General features: G+C 39.3%; 1 protein-coding gene across 23 annotated transcripts in view; it reads left to right on the top strand.

Annotated features, from left to right (window-relative positions):
* ZNF133 (zinc finger protein 133) overlaps nucleotides 1-18,941 on the top strand; it is a 29,094-nt gene extending 10,153 nt beyond the window's left edge. For 3 of the 23 annotated variants that reach the window (XM_063633925.1, XM_055265343.2, XM_063633931.1), the window contains 4 exons: nucleotides 7,587-7,713; nucleotides 8,204-8,299; nucleotides 8,600-8,641; nucleotides 17,015-18,941. In XM_063633925.1, the coding sequence (XP_063489995.1) occupies nucleotides 7,587-7,713; nucleotides 8,204-8,299; nucleotides 8,600-8,641; nucleotides 17,015-18,762 (2,013 nt within the window). In that variant the 3' untranslated portion in view covers nucleotides 18,763-18,941. Of the gene's footprint in view, nucleotides 1-200; nucleotides 7,714-8,202; nucleotides 8,300-8,599; nucleotides 8,710-12,109; nucleotides 12,248-17,014 lie in introns of those variants that run through there. The other 20 variants (XM_063633930.1, XM_063633927.1, XM_063633937.1 and 17 more) reach the window with 18 other exon arrangements.
* Nucleotides 18,942-26,021: the final 7,080 nt, after the last annotated feature.

The following is a 26,021-nucleotide window of genomic DNA, read 5'->3' as shown; positions in this document are numbered from 1 at the left end:
TAACAGGATGGACACATTCCCTTGTCTTACCCTGACTGCCTTATTGGTGCCTAGTAGAGTTCAGCTCCAGGTTCCTCTTACTTGCTCCCCTGCCTCAGCATCACTTTCTGCACAACCCATGACACAGTTATTCACCTAGTAGTTAACTGAACAACACACAATTCTACAGTTTGAGATAGAGTCTGCATTTCTTTGTTCAGCTTCGAAAGTTCTACTGCCTGAGAGTAACATCACAGTAATGGAATGGGAAGATTCTGGAATCTGCGTCCCCACCTAGACAACGATTATACTGGCAGAATCTGTCAGGTGTACCTATTTTGGAACTCTGGAGTCTAGTTGAAGGCCTCCAGTTCCCAGGGGGAAGGAAGCATAGAGGGTAAGTCACAGCTAATTTTAGCTCTTAGTATAGTAGCAGCTACATATCATCCACCCTGCCAGCCCTATGGCAGGTAGCTGTCCTATATTCCTAGATCAGCTTCTACATGGCTTGTGGGAGACATGGTGGACAATAAGGACCCTTTACTCCAAATATTGAGGATCTGTGTTCTGATTGTTAATTGCTGTTTCTGATCACAGAGGTGGTCCACTTAAATCCTCTGAAAGCTACTTCAGCCAATTGCAACCCCCCACTGGCTAAAGTGGCTTTTAGGGGATTTAAGGAGCCAGAGTCTGTTTTTTCCCACTGAAGTTCTCTTTTTCCCCTTTGAGAGCCAAATATTTGAGGACTAGTATATTGAAAAGCAACTGCGTATGGGGGAATGTAGAAGGTATACCCATGGAAAGGCACAGGCTCAGAAAACACCTGAGAAGACCTTAAGTTTACACCTCAGGCTGATTCCTAGCATGGAGACACCCCACATCAATATAAAAAAAAATACAAACAAAAGGGAGACTCTAACAGAGTTGCTGCTTTATAAGATTTAAATGTCCAGGTCCAGTTTTTGACAAAAATCATAAGGTATACAAAGAATGAGGAAAATATGACCCATTCAAAGGGGAAAAAAATGAATAAACTGAAAACATCCCTGACAAAGGCTCGATAGTACTTACTAAACAAAGACTTTAAAACAGCCATCTTAAAGAGCTAAAGGAAGATGTGGAGAAAGTCAAGAAAACAATGTAAGAACAAAATGGAAATATCAATAAACAGTCAGAAAACATAAAAATAAACCAAAAATAAATTTTGGATTTAAAAAGTACAACTGAAAAGAAAAGTTCATTAGAGGGATTCAGAAGTGGATTTGAGCAGACAGAAGAATCAGCAAACCAGGAGATAGGACAATTATCAAGTCTGAGGGACACAGACAAACAGATTAAAGAAAAGTGAACAGAGCCTAAGGGAACTATGGGATACTATTAAGTGGATCAACTATGCCTTATGGGATTCCCAGGAGAAGAGGAAAAAGGGACAGAGAGATTGTTTGAAGAAATAATGGCTGACAACTTCCTAAGTTTGATGAAAGACTTGAATATAAACATCCAAGCAGCTCAATGAACTACAAGTAGGAAAACCTCAAAAGGACTCACACTGAGAAACAATGTGATCAAACCATCAAAAGCCAAAGGTGACAGAAGGGATTTTTGAAAGCAGCAAGAGAAAAGCAACGCTACATACAAGGGATCCTCAATAAAATTATTAGCAAATTTCTTATGAAAAACCTCTCGGGCCAGGAGTCAGTGGGTTGATATATTCGAAGTGCTAAAAGAACACAAACAAACAAAAAAGCCTGCCAACCAAGAATTCTGTATCTGGCAAAACTGCCCTTCATTACTGAGGCAGAAATTAAGGCATTCTCAGATAAGTTCGTGGAGATTACAACCACTAGACCTACCCTAAAGAAATATTAACAAGAGTCTTTCAGGTTGAAATAAAAGGATGTTAGACAGTTACGTGAAGCCCTATAAAAAAATTAAGTTATCCATTAAAGGTTAATACACAGGTAGTAATATAAGCTAGTATTACTGTAACTGTGCTTTGTAACTTCACTTTTTGTTCTCTGTATGAGACTTAGGAGACTACTGCATTTAAAAAAAAATAGTCTATGTTTTTGACCACACAGTGCATAAAGATGTAATTTTGTGACTTGTGACGTCAGTAATGAGTTGGAGATGGAGCTGTATAGGAACACAGTTTTTATATGCTATTGAAGTTAAGCTGATGAGTTCAAATTCGGTTTTTAAAGTTTAGGACATTAAGTGTAATCCCCTTGGTTACCACAAAGAAAATAGCTGTAGGATGTAGAGAAAAGCAAATGAGACAGGAATTTAAAAGTTGCATTAAAAAAACAAAGACAAAAAAAGGACAGTAATACAGGAAATTAAGAATAAAAATCTGCAAGACATGTAGAAAACAAAAAGCAAAATAGCAGAAATCAGTCCCTCCTTATCAGTAATTATTTTATATGTGAATGCTTTAAACTTTTAAACAATTTGGCATAGTGGATTTAAAAAAAAATGATCTAACTATATGCTGTCTACAAGAAACTCACTTTATATCCAAAGGCACAAATAGTTTCAAAGTAAAAGAATGGAAAAAGATGTTTCATGCAAATAGAAACCAAAGAGAGTAGGAGTGGCTACATTAATACCAGAAAAAATAGGCTTTAAATTGAAAAAGGTTACAAGAGATAAAGAAGACATTAATATAAAAGGTTTACTACAGCAAGAAGATATAAAAATTATACACATATACCTCATAACAGACCCATAAAATATATAAAGAAAAGTGGGCAGCATTATAGGGAGTAGAGTTTTATAATAATAATTGGAGATTTCAGTACCCCACTCTAAATAATGGATAGAACAATAAGAAAGACAATAAGTAAAGAAATAGAAGACTTGAACAAGGTGTAAATCAAATAGATATAATAGACATATTCCAAACATTGTACCCAACAAAAATAGAATTCACATTCTTCTCAAGTACACATGGGACATTTTGCAGGATAGACTACATGTTAGGCCACAAATTAAGACTGATATCATAAGAAGTATCTTCTACCACAACAAGATGAAGCTTGAAACCAATAACTGAAAGAAAATTTAGAAATTCACAAATACATGAAAGTTAAAGAACATACTCTTAAACCAGTAGGTAGAGGAATAAACTACAAGGGAAATTAGACCATACTTAGAGTCAAGTGAGAAAGAAACACAACATAGGAAAACTTATGAAATGAAGTAAAGTGCTAGGAGGGAAATTTTTAGCTGAAATACATTAGAAAGCAAAATCTCCAAGGAACAACCTAATTTTACAACTTAGGGAACTAGAAAAAGAAGAACAAACTAAACCTAAAGCTAGCAGAAGGAAGGAAATAATAAACACTGGAGCAGAGTCAAATAAAATAGAGAATAGAAGGATAATAGCAGAAAGCAACAAAACTTAAAGTTGGTTCTTTGAAAGGATTAAATAAATTGACAAACCTTTAGCTTTATTGGCTAAGAAAACTCAAATTACTAAAATCAGAAATGAAAGTGAGGACATTACTATTGTTTCTACAGAAGTAAAAAGGATTGTACAAGAGAACTATGAATTGTGTGCCAACAAATCGGATGCCCTAGATGAAGTGGGCAAATTCTTAGAATGCAAAACCTATCAAGACTGAATCATGAGGAAATCGAAATTTTGAATAAGTGTATAACTAGTGAGGAGATTGAATTAGTAATCAAAACCGTCCTGATAAAGAATCAGGTCCTCCTGCACGTAATGACTTTGCTGGTGAATTCTGCCAAACATTTAGAGAACTAACACTAGTTCTTCTCAAACTTCTCCAAAAATATTGAAGAGGAGGGAATACTGCCTGACCCATTCTGTGAGGCCAGCATTACTCTGATACCAAAACCAGACAAAGACACTATAAGAAAATTATATCATTTATAACATTGATGCAAAAAATTTCAACAAAATACTAGCAAACCGAATTCCACAAGCATTTGAAAAGAATTATACACCATGACCAAGTGGAATTTATTCCGGAAATGCAGGATTGTTCAACATACAAAAATAAATGGGTATATGGCCGGGCACAGTGGCTCACACCTGTAATCCCAGCACTTTGGGGGGCTGAGGTGAGTGGATCACCTGAGGTCAGGAGTTCGAGACCAGCCTGGCCAGCATGGTGAAACCACATCCGTACTAAAAATACAAAAAAATTAGCCAGGCATGGTGGCACGTGCCTGTAATCCCAGCTACTCTGGAGGCTGAGGCAGGAGAGTTGCTTGGACCCAGGAAGCAGAGCTTGCAGTGAGCCAACATTGCGCCTCTGCACTCCAGCCTGGGCGACAAGAGCAAAAACTCTGTCTCAAAAAAAAAAAAAAAATCAATGCATATAAAATATCACATTAACAGATGAAAGAAAAAAAACACATGATCATCTCAATGCAGAAAAGTATTTGACAGAATTTAGCGCCCTTTTATAGAAAATAACTAGAAATAGAAGGAAACCACTATATAATGTCATATGCAAAAATCTCACAGCTGACATACTCCATGGTGAAAGACTGAAAGCTGCAACATCAGCAATAAGGCAGCAATGCCCACTTTTGCCACTTACAGCCAACAGAGTATTGGAAGTGTTAGCCAGAGAAAATAAGCAAGAAAAAGGAACAAATGCCATCTGAATGGGAAAAAGTGAAGTTATCTGAGTTTGCAGGTGGCGTGATCTGAAATGTGGAAGACCCTAAAGACTAAACACACACAAACCTATTAGAACTAATATATGAAGTCAACACACAGAAATCAGTTGCATATCTATACACTAACAGTGAACAATCCTAACAGAAAATGAGGAAAACAATTTCGTTTAAAATAGCATCAAAAAGAATAAAATGCTTAGGAATTAACCAAGGAGATGAAAGACATACACTGAAAACTACAAAATACTGCTGAAAGAAAGATGTAAATAAATGGAAAGACATCACATGTTTGTAGACTGGAAAACTATTTTTTTTTTTTTTTTGAGACGGAGTTTTGCTCTTTTGCTCAGGCTGGAGTGCAGTGGCATGATCTTGGCTCACTGCAACCTCCACCCCCCAGGTTCAAGCGATTCTCCTGCCTCAGCCTCCCAAGTAGCTGGGATTATAGGCGCTGCCACCACACCTGGCTAATTTTTGTATTTTTAATAGAAACGGGGTTTCGCCATGTTGGCCAGGCTGGTCTTGAACTCCTGACCTCAGGTGATCCACCTTCCTCAGCCTCCCAAAGTGCTAGGGTTACAGGTGTGAGCCACCGCACCTGGCCAGAAAACTTAATAATGTTAAAATAATAATACTACTCAAACTAATCTACAGAGTCAATATAATCCCTATAAAAATAACAATTTTTTTAAGAAATAGAAAAATTCATATTAAACTTGATATGGAATCTCAAGGGACACTGAATACCTAAAACAATCATGAAAGAGAACCAAGTTGGAGGACTTACAGTTCCTTATTTCAGAATTTACTACAAAGCAACAGTAACCCAAACTGTGGTACTGGCATAAAAACAGACTTACAGACTAATAGAACAGAATAGAGAGCCCAGAAATAAACCCTTGCATATATGGTCAATTGATTTTTGACAAGAGTGCCAAGACCATTCAATATGAAAAAGACTATACTCAACAAACGCTATTGGGCAAACTGTATATTTATATGCTGAAGAATGAAGTTGAACCCTTACCTAACACCATATACACAAATTAACTGAAAATGGATCGCAGACCTAAACATAAATGTGAAAACTATAAAATTTGTAGATGAAAACCTAGGCGAACATCTTTATAACATTGGATTTGGTGATGATTTCTTGGAAATAACACCAAAACATAGGCAATAAAAGAAAAGAATAGTGAACTTGGACTTCATCAAAATTTAAAACTTTCATTCATCAAAGGAAGGCAATGTATTTGCAAGTCACATATCTGATAAGAGATTAATATTTAGAATATATAAAGAACTCCTGCAGTTTAACAACAATAGAAGAACACCCCAGCTTAAAAATGGACAAAGGATTTGAAGTCATTTTTGCAAAGATATACATGAGGCCAATAAGCACCTGAAAAGATGTTCACTATCACTCACATTAGGAAAATACAAATGAAGACCACAATGAGATACCACCTTATACCAATTAGTATGGCTATTACTTTAAAAAACCCCAAAACTAGAAAGCAGTAAGTGTTGACAAGGATGTGGAGAAAACAGAACCCTTGTGCACTGCTGGTGGGAATGCAAAATGGTACAGCTGCTGTGGAAAACAGTGTGGTGGTTCCTATAGAATTGCTGTTTGATCCAGTAATTCCACTTTTGAGTGTATACCCAAAAGAGCTGAAGGGACTCCAACAAATATTTATACAACCGTGTGCATGGAAGAATAGCCAGAAGCTAGAAACAAACCAAACGTCTATTAACAGATGCATAAACAAAATGTAGTATATACACACAATGGAGTATTATTTAGTCTTAACAAGGAAGTAAATTCTGAGTGCATGCTTCTACATGGCTAAATCTTGAAGACATGCTAAGTGAAATAAGTCAGACACAAAAGGACATATATGATTCCACTTATTGTAGCTACATAGAATAACCACATATATAATGGAGACAGAAAGCAAAATGGTCACTACCAGGATCTAGCTGGAGGAAAGAATGGGAAGTTACTGTTTAATAGTTACAGTGTTGCAGTGTGGGATGATGAAAAAGTTCTGGATTCTACCAGTAGGTGGCTTTTATTCCTCCTAGGGGGCCCTCCCTGCCTACATTTTGGCTTTGTCTTCCTTTGCTCATAATGTCCTTGTCCCTGCTCCCCACATGCCTCATCTGTAGTTCCTAGCACTTTCTTCTTCCCTTGATTCCAACCCATTCTCCAAGACCAAGTTGCCACGCCCTGTCTTAGAAAACCCTTTCTAATCTCTATTCCAGTGTGTCCTCCATTTGGAAATAGTGCTAAGAAAATTAAAAGAATAAAACTGGGCAGGGACATGAGAATAGGATGCAAAGATGAATTTTTGGACTGAGTGGCCAAGAAGCTCCATGGTGAGCACTCACAGTCTAAGGCTGGAAGTTTAATGAACTGTTTTCTACATTTCACAGGTAAGAAAACTGGGATACTAGTTGGTGGCAGAGGTGGGTCTGAAACCCAGGCACCATGATTCCAGGGCTTGACTACTCTCTGCTTGTGATCATCAGGCCCGAGAAAGCCAAGCCATAGGATTTTGAGGAATTACTGAGTTATAGTGGACTATTTGATCTTCTAAATTCTTAAAACTCAGAAAATCTGTTATCCTTTATTGTTGCTTACATTTTATATGTTGCTTGCTCTTCTGTCTGCCTAGATTTAAAGTTCCCAAAATGTAGGGACTCCATTTTGTGCACATATACCCTGTATGGCCCCCCAGGACCTTGACTGTATGGGTTCACAAATGCCACTGGCTGGGTAGAGACAGGGATTTGAAAGTCTTAGAACATATAGCACCAGGGTCACTGTCAAAGGCAGGGATCTTGATATCTCACCTGCCTCCCCCAGGGCAGCCTTCTCCCTGCCCCTCACCCTGCCATGGGCAAGGCTGGCTTCTGAGTGAGCAGGGCTTAGTTTTGTCTTACAGGCACACATGGCATTCAGGGATGTGGCTGTGGATTTCACCCAGGATGAGTGGAGGCTGCTGAGCCCTGCTCAAAGGACTCTGTACAGAGAGGTGATGCTGGAGAACTACAGCAACCTGGTCTCACTGGGTAAGCCTGATATCTGTTAGGATTCCCATTCTTATTGCTGGGAATTTTAGGCTGTGCTTGAAGCAGCCAACTTGCTTTGTTACTTGACCTTTGGGTTGGACCAAAAAGCAACGACATTTTATTCGTGTTTCCCCAGGGAGGGTCTGATTTTGCAGAGTCGAAAATGGGTAGATTTGTTGTGTGTGTGCATATGTGTATTGTGCGTGCTACTCTGCATTTCTAGGCCTTTTTTCTCAGGCTGGGGTTCTCATCCTATGTTAACTTGTTTTAAATGAGAGGGGTGTTCATCTGCTCGGCATGGAATAGAATCAGTGTACTCTCATCTGAGTTCGCTGCCCACTCATCCCTTCCATTTCTGAGAGCCCCACTCATCCCTTCCAAATCAGGGCTTTGTACTACCTTTGAAGTTTCCTAGGCTGTTTAGCTTTGAATTCTTGAATGGGCTCTTGAGCCCATAACCTAGTTACTTATTTTCTTTTCCTGTGAGCAGGAATTTCATTTTCTAAACCAGAACTCATCACCCAGCTGGAGCAAGGGAAAGAGACCTGGAGAGAGGAGAAAAAATGTTCACCGGCAACCTCTCCAGGTGAGTGGGAAAACACTGGGCAAATGAGACATGAGCTCAGCAGCTCAGAGGGCTGGGGGAGCGGAGGCGTTGCTCAGGTGCTGGGGAGGGAGGTTGTTCCCCTGACCTCCTGGGCTGCTGTTTAGATTGCCTGACACGGCCTCCATCTTCATTCGAGTATGGACGGGCTTTCCTGGTGTCTCTTGTCTCCTTCCTCCACTAGGAAGGCTTTTTTCCTCCCAGTGGGTTTCTCCTCTCTAGCTCACTCAGTTCTCTTTCGTATTTATGGGCTTCTTTCTCTTGTTACTGTTTTTTAAAAAGATCATCAAGAATATGGAAACAACTGTGACCTAAAGAAAGAAGGCAAGCCCAGTGGGAGGAAGAAATCTAAAAAGCCAATAGAGAAATTGAAATGGAATTCTAAAAAAACTGTGAGCTATTCAAGAATGGCTTTTACATTTTATAATGTTATATTATATTACATTATATAATGTTATATAAATATCTATATAATATCCTTAATTTTGCCTCTTAACCATCAAAGCCTGAACTATTTACTATCTTTAAGAAAAAGTTAAGAAAAAGCTGGCCCGTGCTCTAAGGGAGTACAATACATAGCCTTAACTTTTTATATTCTATTAATACTTAATCTGGGTAAAATATAAAATGTAAGAGCATTGCAATTACACAGTTCCAATCACCCCCTCCTCCCAACATCCTTTGTGCTATAGTTGTCATTTGTATTATACACTCCTTATTACAATGTTAAAATGTTTGTTTTAAATACTCATCTGGATTTGTTTTCTACCATGTATTTTTTAATTAAGAGAAAAAATAGTCTTTAACTCATCCAGATAATTTATCATTTTCTATTCTTTTTGTTTGTTTGAAAATCTGAGTTTACCTTTCGTATTATTTTTCTTGAACTTTAAGGACTTCATTTGGCATTTCTTATGGTACAGGTGGCAGTGTGTTCTCTTGCTTCTGAAAGTGTCTTTATTTTACCTTCATTCTTGAAGTGTATCTTTGCTTGATGTAGAATTCTACATTGGTTATTTTTTCAGCACGCTAAAGATAACATTCCACTGTTCTGCCTGCCATTGTTTCTGATGGAGAAGTCACCATGAACATAATTTAGCTTTATTTCCTTTGGCTACTTTTCTCTGTACTTTTGGTATTCAGCAGTTTCACTGTGATGTGACTGCCTTAAGTACATTCTTCCCTTACATGTTTTTATCTGCCTGATTCTCTCTGTCCCCTTTTGGGACTATAGGCACATGTATATTAGTCCTTTTTATATAATCCCACAGGTTATAGATCCTTTCCATATTTTTAAATCTTTTTTTTTTTCTCTCTGTTCTTTAGACTGGATGATTTCTGTTGGTCTGTCTTCAAGTTTACTGTCTCATTTGTCATTTCCAATGTGCTAAGCTCTGGCCAGTGAATCCTTCATTTCACTTATTTTTCAGTTCTGCAATTTCCATTCACTTTTACTACACTTTTCTTTGTGGTGAGATTTCCTATCTGTTTGCTAATTATAATTAAATTTTACTTTATCTTCTTTAAATCAGACACTAAATGAATAACTTATTAAGTGAAAAAATTATAGGATTTTGTATATTATGCAGTTGAGTTTGTTGTTAAACAGAGAAGTGTATGAAAGAGTGTATATCCATATGTTTATGTGAACACAGAAGTCTGTTGTTATTTACCATTACTAGTGGTTACCTCTGTGGGGATAGAATTGGGGAGGGTTGGACAAGGGGCTGCTGAGAATTTTTCATCCTACTTTGCATTATTTTAAATGACAGACGCATAGATAACTTTAAGAAATTATATATGTGCTTTAATTTTTAAAATTCTTTTGACAATTTTATAAATGTTTGCACAGAAGTATATATTTTCTTTTTCTGGGTAAGAAATTTTCTCCTCTCATTTTTATTAAATTGATTAATTCTGACTTCAAATTGAGGGACCATAGCATACATAATATAAATTGTTGCTGTTTTTCAACTTGCTTGTAACCTTACTGTTCATCTGTTAGAAGGAATCCTAAAGCTCTCCACAGTCATTGTAATTTATATCAACTTCTCCATTTATTTCTAAGTTTTTGTGTTATATTTCACTTTGTCGTTCTATTAGGTATATAAAGGTTCAGGATATTTTTATCTTACTCATTAATGAAGTTTTTAATACTGAAATTCTCTTAGTTCCATGAGCTATTCTTTCCTTTAACTTCCTCTTTATTTTCTTTTTAGTCTTAGCACCATACTTTCTTGTGCATCTTTTTGGTATTTTGTTGTTCATCCTTTTATTTTAAAATAAAAACAATGTCATTTGGGTGTTTTGCTTTTAAGCAGCAGCATGTAGCTGGTGTTGCATTTGCTGTCAAACCAAGTGGTGTTAACTTTTAATAGTGACTTTGACCTTTCATGTTTACTTAATAACTGATAAATTTCTTGAGACTTGCTTAGGGGTTGACTGAGGCAGATGAGTAGGCGTTTTACTACAGCGATAGGAAAGAAGGAAGGTCAGGGCAAAGGAAGTAAAGCATCTGTATTAGTCACCTTGGGCCTCCATGACAAAATACTGTGGACTAGCTGGCTTAAACAACAGAAATTCATTTAGTTATAGTTCCGGAAGCCAGAAGTTCAAGATCAAGTTGTCAGCAGGTTTGGTTGCTCTGAGGCCTCACTCCTGAACTTACAGATGGCCACCTTCCCCCTGTGTCTTCACATGGCCCTTTCTCAATGCTCACACATCTTTGTCGTCTCTTCCTCTTCTTAAAAGGACACCAGCCCCATTGGATTAGGGCCCACCCTTACGACCTCATTTAACCTTAATTACCTCTTTAAACGCCCTGTCTCCAAATACAGTCACATTAGGGGTTACAGCTTCAACATAAGAATTTGGGGGGAATACAACTCAGTCCATAACAGCATCGTTGTGAGAGCACCATATGGTTTCATAGACTCTCCGCCGAATGTATGGTTCCATAAAAGGTCAGTTGGATATATAAGTCCATTGGATCTCAGTTGTATGAAGGAGTAAAGATGAGGGACTGGTGTATAAGCTAAAAGGTCATGGATCGAAGCCCCAAATAAGGTCAGGAACAAATGTGCCCATGGTGCTTGAGCAAAGTGAGTCAGAAGGTAGAAGAAAAGGCTGTGTCAGAGAAGGGAATGTGCACAGGAGAGAATGTGAAGATTGTGCAGTGTCTGTGAACAGCGTTCACAGTGCAGCTGAGGTCAGTGTTGCTGAGAAGTTGGGAGTCTTAGCCAGAGGCTCAGCCCTGTGGAGCACCCTGAGAGTGCTGACAGGTATTGGTGTGGAGAGGATGTGAGGCTGGTAGGTGGTCAAATATTCAGGGCAGTGTGTGAAACCAGGAGGCCTGTGGATAGTCCTAAAAGAAGTATGGTAGGCAATGGTGTGGAAGCCACATTACAAAACAAGGACATTCATCCCACTCTGTAATGCTTGATATATGAAAGGAAGAAGCTATCTACTTGAGGGAATCTTACAAAAATCTTCCTCTCAAGGAACAACAGAGGTAGGTCTAGCCAAGGACATGGAAGGAATGTTGGACAGAGAAGGAGAGGATGTAGGGGCATTATCTGACCTGTGTGTTCATTCTAGAATTGGCAGGTGGAGGCTGGGAAAATGCTATACGCCCTGACCTTTGTACATTTACACAAATATGTGTTTTCTCAACCTGAAAAGTATAGAATTATCAGAACATTTATATTAATAACAAGCAGCTTACCTATCATTGTCTTAAAGCAAAACCTATCTTTTTTGTCTCTTGTTTTTAATCCTTGTTTTAATTTAAAGAAAAACAGCAGCTCTCACAATGATGTTGAGCACATTAAAAAGAATGCTGTACAATCCAAGGAGCAAGTCATTGTGGTTGCCCAGGAAGCTGTCTTGGAAACCCAAAATATATGTGTAACGGGAGGAAGACTGTTCTAGGTATAAAATACGTCTTAACAGTTTCATTATTCTATATTTGGGACTTGGATTTAAGACAGGCAATATCAGAATCCTCAAAATAGGCTAGTTACAAGAAAAGTATTTAATTTTCTTGGCTGTTTCACTGATCAGAATGCTAATTCAATAAATGTAACAGAATCATCTGCAACAACATGGATGAACCTGGAGGATGTTATGTTAAGTGAAATAAGCCAGTCACAGAAAGACAAATACCACACAATCTTATTTATATGTGCAGCCTAAAAAGGTTGGACTCATAGAGGCAGAGAATAGAATGGTGGTTACTAGAGTGGGGGTGGTTGGGGAAGATGTTGGTCAAAGGATTTTCACATAGAAGGAATAAGTTCAAGAGATCTACTGTATAACATGATGACTACAGTTAATAACAATATATTGTATTCTTGAAAATCACTAAGAGTAGATTTTAGGTGTTCTCATCACAAAAAATGATAGGTATGTGAGGTGATGCAATATATTAATTAGCTCAATTTAGCCATGTCACAATGTATATATATTTTAAAATGTACACAATGAATATATACATTTTTTGTCAATTTAAAAATTAATTAGTTTTTTAAAAGTAACAGGAGTTACCATAATTATGAAGAATTATATGCCCTCCTGAAGTGAATAATCCTTGTTATTTATATTGACTAACAAGCCTGGTAAGAGGTAACACAGAAGCATAAGAATGAGAACTAAAGCCAGGTGCTGTGGCTTGCACCTGTATTCCTAGCTACTCAGGAGGCTGAGGGAGACCAAGGCAGGAGGATCACTTGAGGCCAGGAGTTCAAGACCAGCCTGGGCAACATAGCAAGACTCTGTCTCTAAAAAATTTTTTATAATTAGCCAGGGTGAGGTGTTGTGTGCCTGTAGTCCCAGCTACTTAGGAAGCTGAGGAGAGAGGATTGCTTGAGCCCAGGAATTTGGACTACGTGATCTATGATTGTACCACTGCACTTCAGCCTGGGCCACAGAGTGAGATCCTATCTGTAAAAAATTTACAAAATAAAGAATGAGAAATTGGAAATCTGGTGAGGTAAAAATAGAGCTTTTATTTCTAAGTTGAGTATACAAAAGACAAAAATTAGTTATTTTTCATATGGAGGACAGAAATACACCAAGTTATAATTCTTTTTCAGTTACCAGTATTATTGTCAAGTTTAAGCTTTTTTCTGTTTCTTGGCAAGCTAAATAATTGTACATGTTTTTAAGCATATATAGTGTTGATGGATGGTATTTAAAGCTTTAAGTTTCAGTCTCAAATAATTAACATAAGGCTGATCTCATTAGTTTAGGCAAGAATACAAATAAAATTATTGCAGGGGAACACTTTGTATAGTTTTGTTTTTGAATTTTTTAACAAAAATATTTATTCTTATAATGATTTCCTAACAGAGATCTTAGAAATTGAAAAACAACATAATCAGTCTTAAGTTAAAAACTGCCTGAAAAATATGCCATTTCTGGTATTTACTTTGAGTAAAGTAATTGTAGATTCACATAATTTCTGGCACTGTCTGTAAATTATAAGATACTAGTTGGACACATATATCTACACGTGCCTAATCTCACATGTTTATGAATGCAATATTAGCCTATCTGATTTTTAAAATCAGTATAGGTTGAATATCCCTTATCCAAAATGTTTAGGACCATAAGTGTTTCAGATTTGGGGTTTGTTTGGTTGGTTGGTTGGTTTGCATTTTAGAATATTACCATAAACATAATGAGATATCTTGGGTATAGGACCCTAGTCTAAACAGGAATTTCATTTATGTTTTGTGTACACCTTGTGCACTTGGCCTGAAGGTAATTATATTTTTCCTTTGAGGATGCTGAATAAACTGAGTTTTATGTGCCTGTGTTTTGACTGTGACCTGTCACATGAGATCAGCTGTGGAATTTTCTACTTGTGGCTGCATGTTGGTGCTTAAAGATTTTCAGATTTTGGAACTTTGCAGATTAGGGATGCTGAACCTATGTATTAGTCTTGGAAGTTTAGATTAGTTAAACTTTCTTTGAGAAAGCCTACATATCAGAACCAAGTTTTCTATCACTAGAATATTAGGCTAATGTTATATTTACACTGATAAAATAAGGGAAAAGACATTGCATCTGTCTTATTTGCAGGCTTTATCTTATTTTGAAATATTGATTCCACCCTTTAGTTACATAGCAGCTAGTAAGGTTGTTTACATATTGTAGTAAATAACCTCTGAGTGCCTCACATTTCTTTCTTATCGTGCAACCTAATAAGCAAGGCGCCTGGCTTAATTCACAGCTAAACTTTTTTCTTCAGAGCCAGAGCTTCAGCTGCAGCAAGAAAGATTTCCTTCAGAAACTGGCATATTTGAATCATTAGGAGTTCAATTTTCAATTTTTTTTTTTTTTTTTTTTTTTTTTTTGAGACAGAATCTTGCTCTGTTGCCCAGGCAGGAATGCAGTGGCGCAATCTCGGCTCACTGCAACCTTCACCACGCAGGTTCAAACACCTGCCTCAGCCTCCTGGGTAGCTGAAATTACAGGTGCACACCACCACACCCAGCTAGTTTTTATACTTTTAGTAGAGACAGGGTTTCACCATGTTGGCCAGGCTGGTCTCAAACTCCTGACCTCAAGTGATCCACTCGACTCAACCTCCCAAAGTGCTGGGATTACAGGCGTGAGCCACCACACCTGGCCTGATTTTTTTTTTTTAATTTTGTTATTCTCGAGTTTTTAAATTTTAAATTTGTGTCAGTGCCCATTAGTCTCTATAAACCTATCAGTGCAGGAGCACCTTAGATTTAAAACATTTTATAAATAAATTCATTAACCTGGTAATATTTTGTGTTAAAATTTCCTCTCAGACTAAACATTCCTAGCGTATACACAGAATGCCAGATTTGGTGACCAACTGCAAAAATTGACTAATGGAGAATTAAAGTTTTGTTTTTCTTCTGTCACTCCATATAAATGTTAAAACCATGTTGAATTAAGATTTCTCTGAAGGCGCTTCTATAATTCTGAAATACATTTAGTGTAAATAAAAGCCTGCCACTTTACATATAGGCACAGCAGTTAGGGCTGTAATAAGCCTACATATCAGAAGCCTTGGTTCTTATAAGGGTGGGTGGGAGGTATTACCTGTGTCAAAATCATAGTCACTGTGCTTAACTCAGGACAGACAGAGGAGTTCCTTTTACTGCTGAAAGACCTACTTACCCATGACTATGCCCTAATATGTATGAAGGTAAGCCAAGGAGATATGAGCAGTTGCTTCCCTTCTCCTGTCGTATTCAAGAGAAACAAAATAGCCAATAAATCAAATCTGACAACTCCACCCAACTCAAGTTTCCATAATCTCAAGGAAGTTGCTGGCCAGAAATAGAACACAAAATCAGTTATGAGTTGTGGAACCTCAGACAACCTAGATTAAACCAAATAAACTTAGTGAGAACTCAGTGAAAGCAGCTAGGATTTACTGCTGAGAAAGGGTCTTGAGGGACCACCGGGCACCTGTCCTGATTACAAGGGCTGGAAGAGCAGGCTTTCTCTGCAGGAGCTCCTCAGCACTGGCATGGGGAGAGGCAGGCATCAGGTTAGATTGTTGGTTCCTCCGTCTGTCATCAAAGCCAGAGGTAAAGGCCACCAGAGCTACTGAAAGGAGAAAAGTTGAGCTTATTTACTGGCCAGGCAATGAAACACAGAAGGGAAGACATTCACTTAGGCAGTTTGCTGAGTAGGAAGAGTCAAGAATTTTTAAGTGTTAGGAAAAGGTGGTTCTGCTCATTGTAATTAGGATTGAAAAGTAGCATTTCATGTAGCATGGAATAATTCTGGAATGTGGATGTGTACACTTTCAATAAGCTTGATTGTTCATTGGTCAAGAAAAGAGCATTCGGGTAGATCCATCGAGATCTCTACCTGGTTACTCATATTGCCTGGTCATTGATTGCCTTCAGCTGACTAGACCCAGTTGTGATAAAACAGTATACTCAATGTTGACATCTCCTACACAAGAGGCACTATAAGTAGAAATATCTTCTTTTACACTGATTTTTGGGGAAAATTTTATTTACACTAATTATGGAAATAGGTTGGGGGTACCAGGAGGGAGCATCCTTTAAGTCACTGGGGACCTGGGCTCTGTGTTGTCCATTGCTGAAAGCCTACTGCCTCCTAGAAATCCTGGCATAGAGTAATCTAACAAATCTTCGTTGAGTGGGGAGACAGCAGTTCGGGTGTGTCACATACTGTTTCACTACCCTCTCATGCTCCTCCCTACACCAGGGCTTCTCTGTTCACTCCAAATAACTGCTTTCTCAATCCATCCCCTTGTCTTCATAGGGAAATAAGGAAGGACATTTCCACATAAGTCCTAGGGTTAGACATCTTTCCATCAAAGAAGAAAGTACTTGTGGACATGATTTATCTCGGTGTGCATGGTTGTGAGTTAGAGAGTAATTAATTGTATTGAAGGTGAGGGGGAACTGTTCCATACTGGCCCTATTTACACACCCAAAAATGCCAGGGATGCTTCTATAGTCTTATATGTAGAGCAGGTCTTAACGAGTGGGTTTTCTAGATTGTAATGCTAGATGTAAGAAGGAGCGGTAGGCTGGAGAGTAGGCCATGTAATGGAAGTCCCGGTTGGATGGCACGTAAGGCCTAAGTGTTTTGAAGCCTAGGGTATCTGACTAAGCTGATTGCTCAGGCTGCCCACTGAGGACTCAGTTGTGACTCACACTTTTCTCTCTGCAGCAGATCCAGAGCCAGAGCTCTACCTCGATCCTTTCTGCCCTCCGGGTTTCTCCAGTCAGAAATTCCCCATGCAGCATGTGCTGTGTAATCATCCCCCCTGGATCTTCACATGCTTGTGTGCAGAAGGTAACATCCAGCCTGGGGATCCGGGCCCAGGGGACCAGGAGAAGCAGCAACAAGCCTCTGACGGGAGACCCTGGAGTGATCAAGCAGAAGGTCCCAAGGGAGAAGGTGCCATGCCTTTGTTTGGAAGAACAAAGAAAAGGACTCTGGGAGCGTTCTCCAGGCCACCCCAGAGGCAGCCAGTCAGCTCTCAGAACAGCCTCAGAGGGGTGGAGTTAGAAGCCAGCCCAGCTCAGACAGGGACCCCTGAGGAAACAGACAAATTGTTGAAGAGGATAGAAGTCTTAGGATTTGGAACAGTCAACTGTGGAGAGTGTGGACTTAGCTTCAGCAAGATGACAAACCTGCTCAGTCACCAGCGGATACACTCAGGGGAGAAGCCCTACGTGTGTGGGGTATGTGAGAAGGGCTTCAGCCTAAAGAAGAGCCTCGCCAGACACCAGAAGGCACACTCGGGGGAGAAGCCGATTGTGTGCAGGGAGTGTGGACGAGGCTTTAACCGGAAGTCAACGCTAATCATACACGAGCGGACACACTCCGGTGAGAAACCTTACATGTGCAGTGAGTGTGGGCGAGGCTTCAGCCAAAAGTCAAACCTCATCATACACCAGAGGACACACTCGGGGGAAAAGCCTTACGTGTGCCGGGAATGCGGCAAAGGCTTCAGCCAGAAGTCAGCTGTCGTGAGACACCAGAGGACACACTTGGAGGAGAAGACCATCGTGTGCAGTGACTGCGGCCTGGGCTTCAGCGACAGGTCAAACCTCATCTCCCACCAGAGGACGCACTCTGGGGAGAAGCCCTACGCCTGCAAGGAGTGTGGGCGATGCTTCAGGCAGAGGACCACCCTTGTCAACCACCAGAGGACACACTCAAAGGAGAAGCCCTATGTGTGCGGGGTGTGTGGGCACAGCTTCAGCCAGAATTCAACCCTCATTTCTCACAGGCGGACGCACACCGGGGAGAAGCCGTATGTGTGTGGGGTGTGTGGGCGAGGCTTTAGTCTCAAGTCACACCTCAACAGACACCAGAACATACACTCAGGGGAGAAGCCCATTGTGTGCAAGGACTGTGGCCGGGGCTTCAGCCAGCAATCCAACCTCATCAGACACCAGAGGACGCACTCGGGGGAGAAGCCCATGGTGTGTGGGGAGTGCGGGCGAGGCTTCAGCCAGAAGTCAAACCTTGTTGCACACCAGAGGACGCACTCAGGGGAGAGGCCGTATGTGTGCCGGGAGTGCGGGCGAGGCTTTAGCCACCAGGCCGGTCTCATCAGGCACAAGCGGAAGCACTTGAGGGAGAAGCCCTACGCGTGCAGGCAGTGTGGACTGGGCTTTGGCAATAAGTCAGCTCTAATCACACACAAGCGGGCTCACTCAGAAGAGAAGCCTTGCGTGTGCAGAGAGTGTGGCCAAGGCTTTCTCCAAAAGTCACACCTCACCTTACATCAAATGACACATAAGGGGGAGAAGCCGTATGTGTGCAAGACGTGTGGGCAGGGCTTCAGCCTCAAGTCTCACCTCAGCAGACACAGGAAGACCAAGTCTGTCCACCACAGACTGCCACTGCAGCCCGACCCTGGGCCGTGTGCGGGGCAACCTTCCAATTCCTTATACTCTCACTGAAGGCAGAGATAGGGACAAGGACTAAGAGTCAGAATGTTGACACTTTGATGAAATGGAGTAGAGAAATGCATTCTGTAAGTGGTCATAGGACATTTGACTGTTTACTTTCTCCACTTAAGTCTTCTCCATGTTTTGTGGCCTTCGGTTGTAATAAACTTGGCTTCTTTATACATCTGTAACTGTGCCTGTGTCCCTCATTCACTCATCTATAACAGGGATAAGAAATGATACAGACATCTGAAACCCTTAAGTCCACTATTCCACAGGAATTCATTTCCTCGGAAAACAAGAGCCAAATCATTTGTAGATTTATTGGAAAGACTGGTCCTTTGTATGGAGAGAGAATCTAGGAACTATATAAAGATATTTCACGGGAGGGGAGGGGGGCTTCCAGAAAATGTAGCTTCCTCTAGTCCGGTTCCATCTGCAGCTACCCCCATCTCTTGGCTCTGACAGCCCCCTTTCCTGCTTCTCTCCTCCCAGCTTTCAAACATCTCTGTTGTTGCCTTTGCCCCGACTACCTTTGTTGTGTTTCTCAGACTTTTTTAGTCCCTGGTCCTTCCATCGGGGGCCCTCTCACCAATACATTGTCCCCAGCACTCCAGTCCCAGGTCCTGGTCTTGCAGCTGTGACCAAACAGAGCCTTGGATCTCAGTTACACCCATATCAGACCACCAAGAAAATGGATAATCTCCAGCCACCCCCAGCTATACCACCTCATCAACACCTTCGTAAGTACAGTCAGGCACTGCATAATGTTTGTCTGCGACGGACTGCATATACAGTGGTGGGCTGGTAAGATTATAGTGGAGCTGAAAAATTCCTGTTACCTAGCGACATTGTAGACCTCCCAGTGGGACAAGATACAGAGGTGGATAAGACAGTGATATGGATCCTGACCCTGTATAGACCTAGGCTAATGTGTGTGCTTGTGTCTTTAACAACAACAACAACAAAAAAAATTTTAAATTTTTAAAATAGAAAAAAGCATATAGGATAAGGATAAAACAAAAAATATTTTTGTACAGCTGTACAATGTGTTTTGTTTTAAGCGAACTTACAAGAGAGTCAAAAAGTAAAAAATTTTAAAGCTTATAAAGTTAAAAGCTACAGTAAGCTAAGGCTAGTTTATTATTGAAGAAAGAAAAATTTAAAAATAAATTGAGTGTAGCCTAAGGGTACAGTATGTATGTCTGTAGTAGTGTGTAGTAATGTCCCAGGCCTTCACACTCACTCACCACTCACCGACTTGCCCAGAGCAACTTCCAGTTCTGCAACTTGCCATTTATAGTAAGTGTCCTATACAGGTGTACCCTTTTTTTTTGCCTTTTATGTTGTATTTTACCTTATTTTTTCTATGTTTAGATGCACAGACTCACCTAGAGCAACTTCCAGTTCTGCAGCTTACCATTTATGGTAAGTGCCCTGTACAGATGTACCATTTTTTTTTTGTCTTTTATGCTGTATTTTACGTTACTTTTTCCATGTTTAGATGCACAAATAACTTACCATTGTGTTACAGTTGCCCACAGTACTCAGTGCCTACCGTACTCAGTGTAACCTGCTGCACAGGTTTGTAGCGTAGGAGGAACAGGCTATACCATATAGCCCAGGTGTATAGTAGGCTATGCCATCTAGGTTTGTGTCATACACTCTATAGTGTTTGCAAAATGACTAAATTACCTAATGATTTCTCAGAACATATCCTTGTTAAGCAACACTTGACTGTATATGACAATCTTTAACCATGTGTCTTCCTCAGCCCTCCAATAACAGAGATTAAACCCTTGAAGCCACATTCCCCAATCAGTCCTGTAATACCAGTGTTTAGGACTTTGAATCATGTTCCTCTATCCCAGGACCCAGTCCCCGTGTCAGTCATCAGGTAACTGATCTAAGGTCTTTCAGCCACCCAGTCTCAATAGTTATCCTATCTCAGGGCTTAAGGTATTTAACCCTATGTCAATATTATTAACCATACCTCCTCCAGTGTGTGGTTTTGCTCAAAATAAGTGTCCTTCAAGGTAAAGATCATCTCAAGGGTGCAACTGTAAGACCCCTTTTTAAGACTTCGGAAATATTTAAGTATGTGGCTCCTTAACTATACACAAAATGGTTCTAAATTTTAAGGGAAGCATCCCATAGCACCTTGACACTCAACCCAAATGCGGGGCTCGTCCTGAAGAGCTTTGTGGACATGGGTTTTGTCTAATGGAATGAGCTTCAATAAGAGGCATACCGTTAACATTTGTAACAGGAGCACCAGCTTGCTCTGAAAAGGACAGAAAAGCCCCTACCTCTTTCTATGGGCAGGGAGGCAGGGTGAGAAACCTACTAAGCTGCAAGCACAGGCCATTTCTCATGGAAAAGGAGGAATAACTCGGACTGCAGACATCATGGAGAATCACTCTCAGGGGCAGTACCGTGCTACTAAGGTAACTGGTGGCATGTGCCCAGCTGAACTGCTGAATTTCTATGAACCAGTACCTGCTATTTCCCCATTTTTTGATAGAAGCACTTTTTCAGGGATAGTTATCCCTGAATCTACACTGGGTGTTAGATACGCTGCTTTGGTTCCCAGGTCTTCGGATAAAGCATCATCTATACCTTGACCTGATTTAGAGAATGAGATCCTGATCTTTGAGCCAATGCCACAGTGCGATAAGACTTTGGGGGCATCTTAGGAGGGATGAGTATATATTTCACATGGAATGGATGTGTGAAAATTGTCTCCAAGATGGACGTAATCAATTCCTTCCCTCCCTATATCTATATTATGAGATGGGGTGAAGGGGGGTGTCCTGTTACCTTTCCCATGTATCTGGGCTGGTCTTTGTGACTTGCTTCATCAAGAGGGTGTAGCAGAAATGATATTATGGGACTTCTGAGACTAGTTCATAAGAAGCCTTACAGCTTCTACACTTTGAACCCTGCTGCCATGCTGTGAAAACTTCTAGTCACACGGAGAGGCCTCAGAGAGGTGCTCTGGTAATCAGCCATAGCTGAGCTAGCCAACAGTGAGCCTAAACTCCAGTCACATAGCAGAGCTATTTTGGAGGCCTGCCCTGTCAGGCCTTTCAGATGACTGAAACCCTAGGTGACATCTGCAACCAAGTGAGGGACCTCAAGTGAGAACCATTCAGCTGAGCTCAGTCAACCCATAGAACTGAGGCATGATGATAGTGGTTGTTTTAAGCCTCAAATTTTAGGATTGTCTGTTACACAGGAATAGATCATTGGAACACATAACCTTGGACTGACTTTCTAACTGATTCAAAATCTCGAAGTCATAATGGAAAAGGTCAGATTTGTCTATACAAAAATAAATTCTGCAAGGCAATTCACACTTATGGCCAAAACAAAAGACAAACTTGATGGAGATGCTGTCTTTCCTAACTGCATAATACCATTAGAAATGAAGTTTTAAAAATCAAAAACACAATAGAAGATACTAAAAAATACAAGGACAGATCACAGCATAGGAGGAGAAGTCTTCTTTCATTTGAAAATATCCTTGACATCAGTAAAGATACAAATGAAAGCCACACAGAGATATTTGCACCTGCCAGATAAGCAAAGACGACAAAATTTGAACATAGTATTGTAGACGATGGAAACAGGCACACTTCTACGTTAGTCTTGGGAATACAAATTGCCCCAAGTCTTCTGGTGGACAACTTGGTAATATCTCTCAAAGTTTAAAATTCATATTCCCTTTGAGCCCAAAATCTCATTTAATGAATTTATCCAATAGCTGTGTATGTTTATGTACAAAATGATTTAGATAAGTTATTCAATGTAGTCATGAGTAATTTCAAATTTTAGCAAAGAAAAACATGTTCAGTAGAACTGATTAAATAAAAATCATGCACAAATAGACAATATGCTGTCGTAACAAAGAATGAGAAACATCACTATGTACCTATATGAAAGAATCACCAAGATTAACCAGTGGGAGGAGGGATGGGACAAACAGTCTGAGAACAGTGTCCAGGGTGCTAAGTTTTGGGTTAAAAAGAGGCAATCAAAGAACATATTTTTACAAGAACAAAATTGGAGAACTTATACTTCCAAATTTCAAAACTTACTGTATAGCTCCAGTAGTCAAATAACCAGTGGAGTTTTTTTTAAAAAAAAACATAAGCCCAACAGCAGAATTTTCCTCTAAAATGGCCCACAAAGATAATTTGCATTCAAATTTGCATAAGTAGGGTTTTCTAGATGTAATACCATACTATATTTTTCTTCCAAAATGGTCTCGAAAGCAGGAATATTTTTCGTCCAAATTCACTAAGTCTTATGGGATTTTAGAAATAATTCTTATGCCAGGCTTTTCTAAAATGACCCAGAAATGTAACTTTTCATCTACATTTGTTCAAGCTTTTAGGACATGTGGTCACAAATTCTATGCTACATTATTTTACAAAGTTCCCCAGAAATAAATACACTTTTTATTCAAATTCATTCAAATCATGGGTTTCAGGGTACACAAATTCTTTGTCAAATTTCTCCCCAAATGAATAAGAAACATGAGTTTTAAAAATCCAAATTTATATAAATAGTGGGTTTTTGGGAATTAAGTCATATGCTGGATATTTCTCCTCATATCCCCCTGGAAATGTGATATTTTCATCCATATCTGCTCAAATTTGGAGGCTTATTGAAACTTAAGTCCTACACCAGATTTTCCTTCTAAAATATGCAGAAAATGTCATTTCTTATCCAAATTCACTGAAATCTTAGGTTCTTTGGATCTAACTCATGTGTAAGACTTTTCTTCTAAATGGCCTGGAAATGTGATTTTTCAATCAAATTGGCTCAAATAATGAAGTTTTTTGGAAATAATTTCTATGCTAGAATTTTCTTCCAAAGTAACCTAAAAATGTGATATTTTATCAAAATTTCCTTAAATTGTGATTTTTGGAGTAAGCTCTATTCCAGATTGTTCTTTGTAAATGGCTGGGAAATATTATTTTTTCTTAAAATTTACTAACATTGTGAGGTTTATTAGACATAAGTCCTGTCCCAGGCTTTCTTTCAAAATGGCCCCAAACATGATTTTTTAAAAAAAATCCAAATTCACTCCAGTTTTTTGGCACATCAGTCCTAGGCCAGATTTTTCTTCCAAAAAGTGGAAGGTTTTTGGATATAAGTCCGATACAAAAAAAAAAATTTCCAAAATGATTCAGAAAGATGATTTTTTTCATTCAGACTTGCCAGAAATGTAATTTTGGACATAATTGTGTGCCATATTTTTCTTCTAAAATGGTGTTAAAAAATATTTAATCTAAATCTGCTAAGTCTTGGGGTGGGGGCAGGCAGTAGACATGAAGTCCTCACCATAATTTTTTCCAGTGTGACACAGACATGCAGCTTATTTATCCACATTCATTCAAATTGTGGAGTTTTTTAGGTTTTTTTTTTTTTTTAACATGAGCCTTAAAGCAGTTTTTCTCCCCCAGAATGGCCCAGAAACATGATCTTTCATTCAAATTGGCTCAGACTATAGGTTAGTTTGGAAGTAAATCCATGCCAGATTATTCTAAAATGGCCTGGAAATACGGGGTTTTTTTCACCCAAATCATAGATTTCTGCTGTTTCTGTTGTTGTTCACTTGTTTTCAAGTCCGGGCATAGTGAATTACTGTTTAGATCAGGATACTGTGTCACTAGTGAATTACTGGGGAAAAAGTATACACACAAATCCAAATCCATACCATATGTCGACAAAAAGAGTTGAACTCTTACATATTTGAAGAGATTTATTCTGAGCCGAGTGACCGTGGCCTGTGACACATCCCTCAGGAGGTCCTGAGAACATGTGCCCCAGGTGGTCGGGGCACGGCTTGGTTTTATACGTTTTAGAGAAGCATGAGACATCAATCAAATACATTTAAGAAATACATTGGTTTGGTCCAGAAAGGCGGGACAACTCAAAAACGGGATAGGGTGGGGTGTGCTTCCAGGCTATAGGTGAATTTAAACATTTTCTGGTTGACAATTGGTTGAGTTTGCCTAAAGACCCGGGATTGATAGAAAAGGAATGTTCGGGTTAAGATGAAAGATTGTGGAGACCAAAGTTCTCTTGAAGTCTTATGGTGGCTGCCCTTAGGGACAATAGATGACAAATGTTTCCTATTCAGATCTTAGTTAATCTCTTTAGGACTGCGGGGGTCTGGAAGAAAAATATCTAGCTACGTTAATAGAGATTCCTTACAGATGCACAATTTTCCCCACAAAGAATAGCTTTGCAGGGCCATTTCAAATATGACAAAGAAACAAGTTTTGGGGTAAAATATTTTGATTTTCTTCCTTGTCTTATAATGTTATGCCAGAGTCAGGTTGGAAAATAAGTCACGATATACAGGGTTAAATAAAACCCATCTGATGAGAATTTATGATTTGTAGGGCATGACTCCCCCAACCCCTTAGATAGGAATTTGGGCAAGATAAAAAAAATTAGAGTTTAGCTCTCACATATATCCCAAATATAAGTAGTTTTCAGTATCTGAAAATTGCTTTATTAAGGGAGTTAATATTTCTAAATATGTGTCAGACTGAACACCTTCTATTCCAATGAGTGTCTTGATACGGTATTCACATATAAAATCTGTTCTTTGGTTTGGGGCTAGAGTTTCTTTTGTGAAAGGAAAATAAATTCACTATGCCAAAAGGAAAAAAATGAAGCTGAAAACTAGGTCATGCAAACAACTGTCTTGAACTGTAGTTGAATTGGGGTTTTATCTTGGAAATTCTCCTTAATGACTAAAAGTTAAGATTAACAATCAGCTGGTCTTAATTTCTTCTTACCATTAGAGCACTCAGTAATTGTATGAATTGTGTGACCATTTTTTTGTTTTGCTCCACCTGGTTTTGTTTGCTTGTTTCTGTTTTTGTTGTTTCAGTCTTTTTCCCATTAGGTTTGATCATCTCTACCCGACTTGGTCAAATCTGAAGGAAAGTTCCAAATTATGGGGAACAAAGCCTCTGAATTGTCTACATTCCTGCAAAAAAAAATAATGAATTTTCTTTTCCTGGAAAAAAAAATTAAAAAGCCAGCAAAAGGAAGAAAAGAAAGATTTTGACACCTGAGGGGCTTTATTTACGTAACAAGCCCATCTTTTTCTAGCCAAGCCCAAACTGAAAGAACTATGGTGGCTGCCCCACAGTGTAGTTCAGCAGCTAAGGTTCTGCCTGTTTTCACCACAGCAGCCTGGGTTTGGTTCCTAAATCAGGTCCTTTCTGGCTTAAATTTTGTGT

Source organism: Symphalangus syndactylus, chromosome 24 (assembly GCF_028878055.3).
Source record: "Symphalangus syndactylus isolate Jambi chromosome 24, NHGRI_mSymSyn1-v2.1_pri, whole genome shotgun sequence".
Lineage (NCBI taxonomy): Eukaryota > Metazoa > Chordata > Mammalia > Primates > Hylobatidae > Symphalangus > Symphalangus syndactylus.
This window is presented reverse-complemented; position numbering and strand designations above follow the sequence as displayed.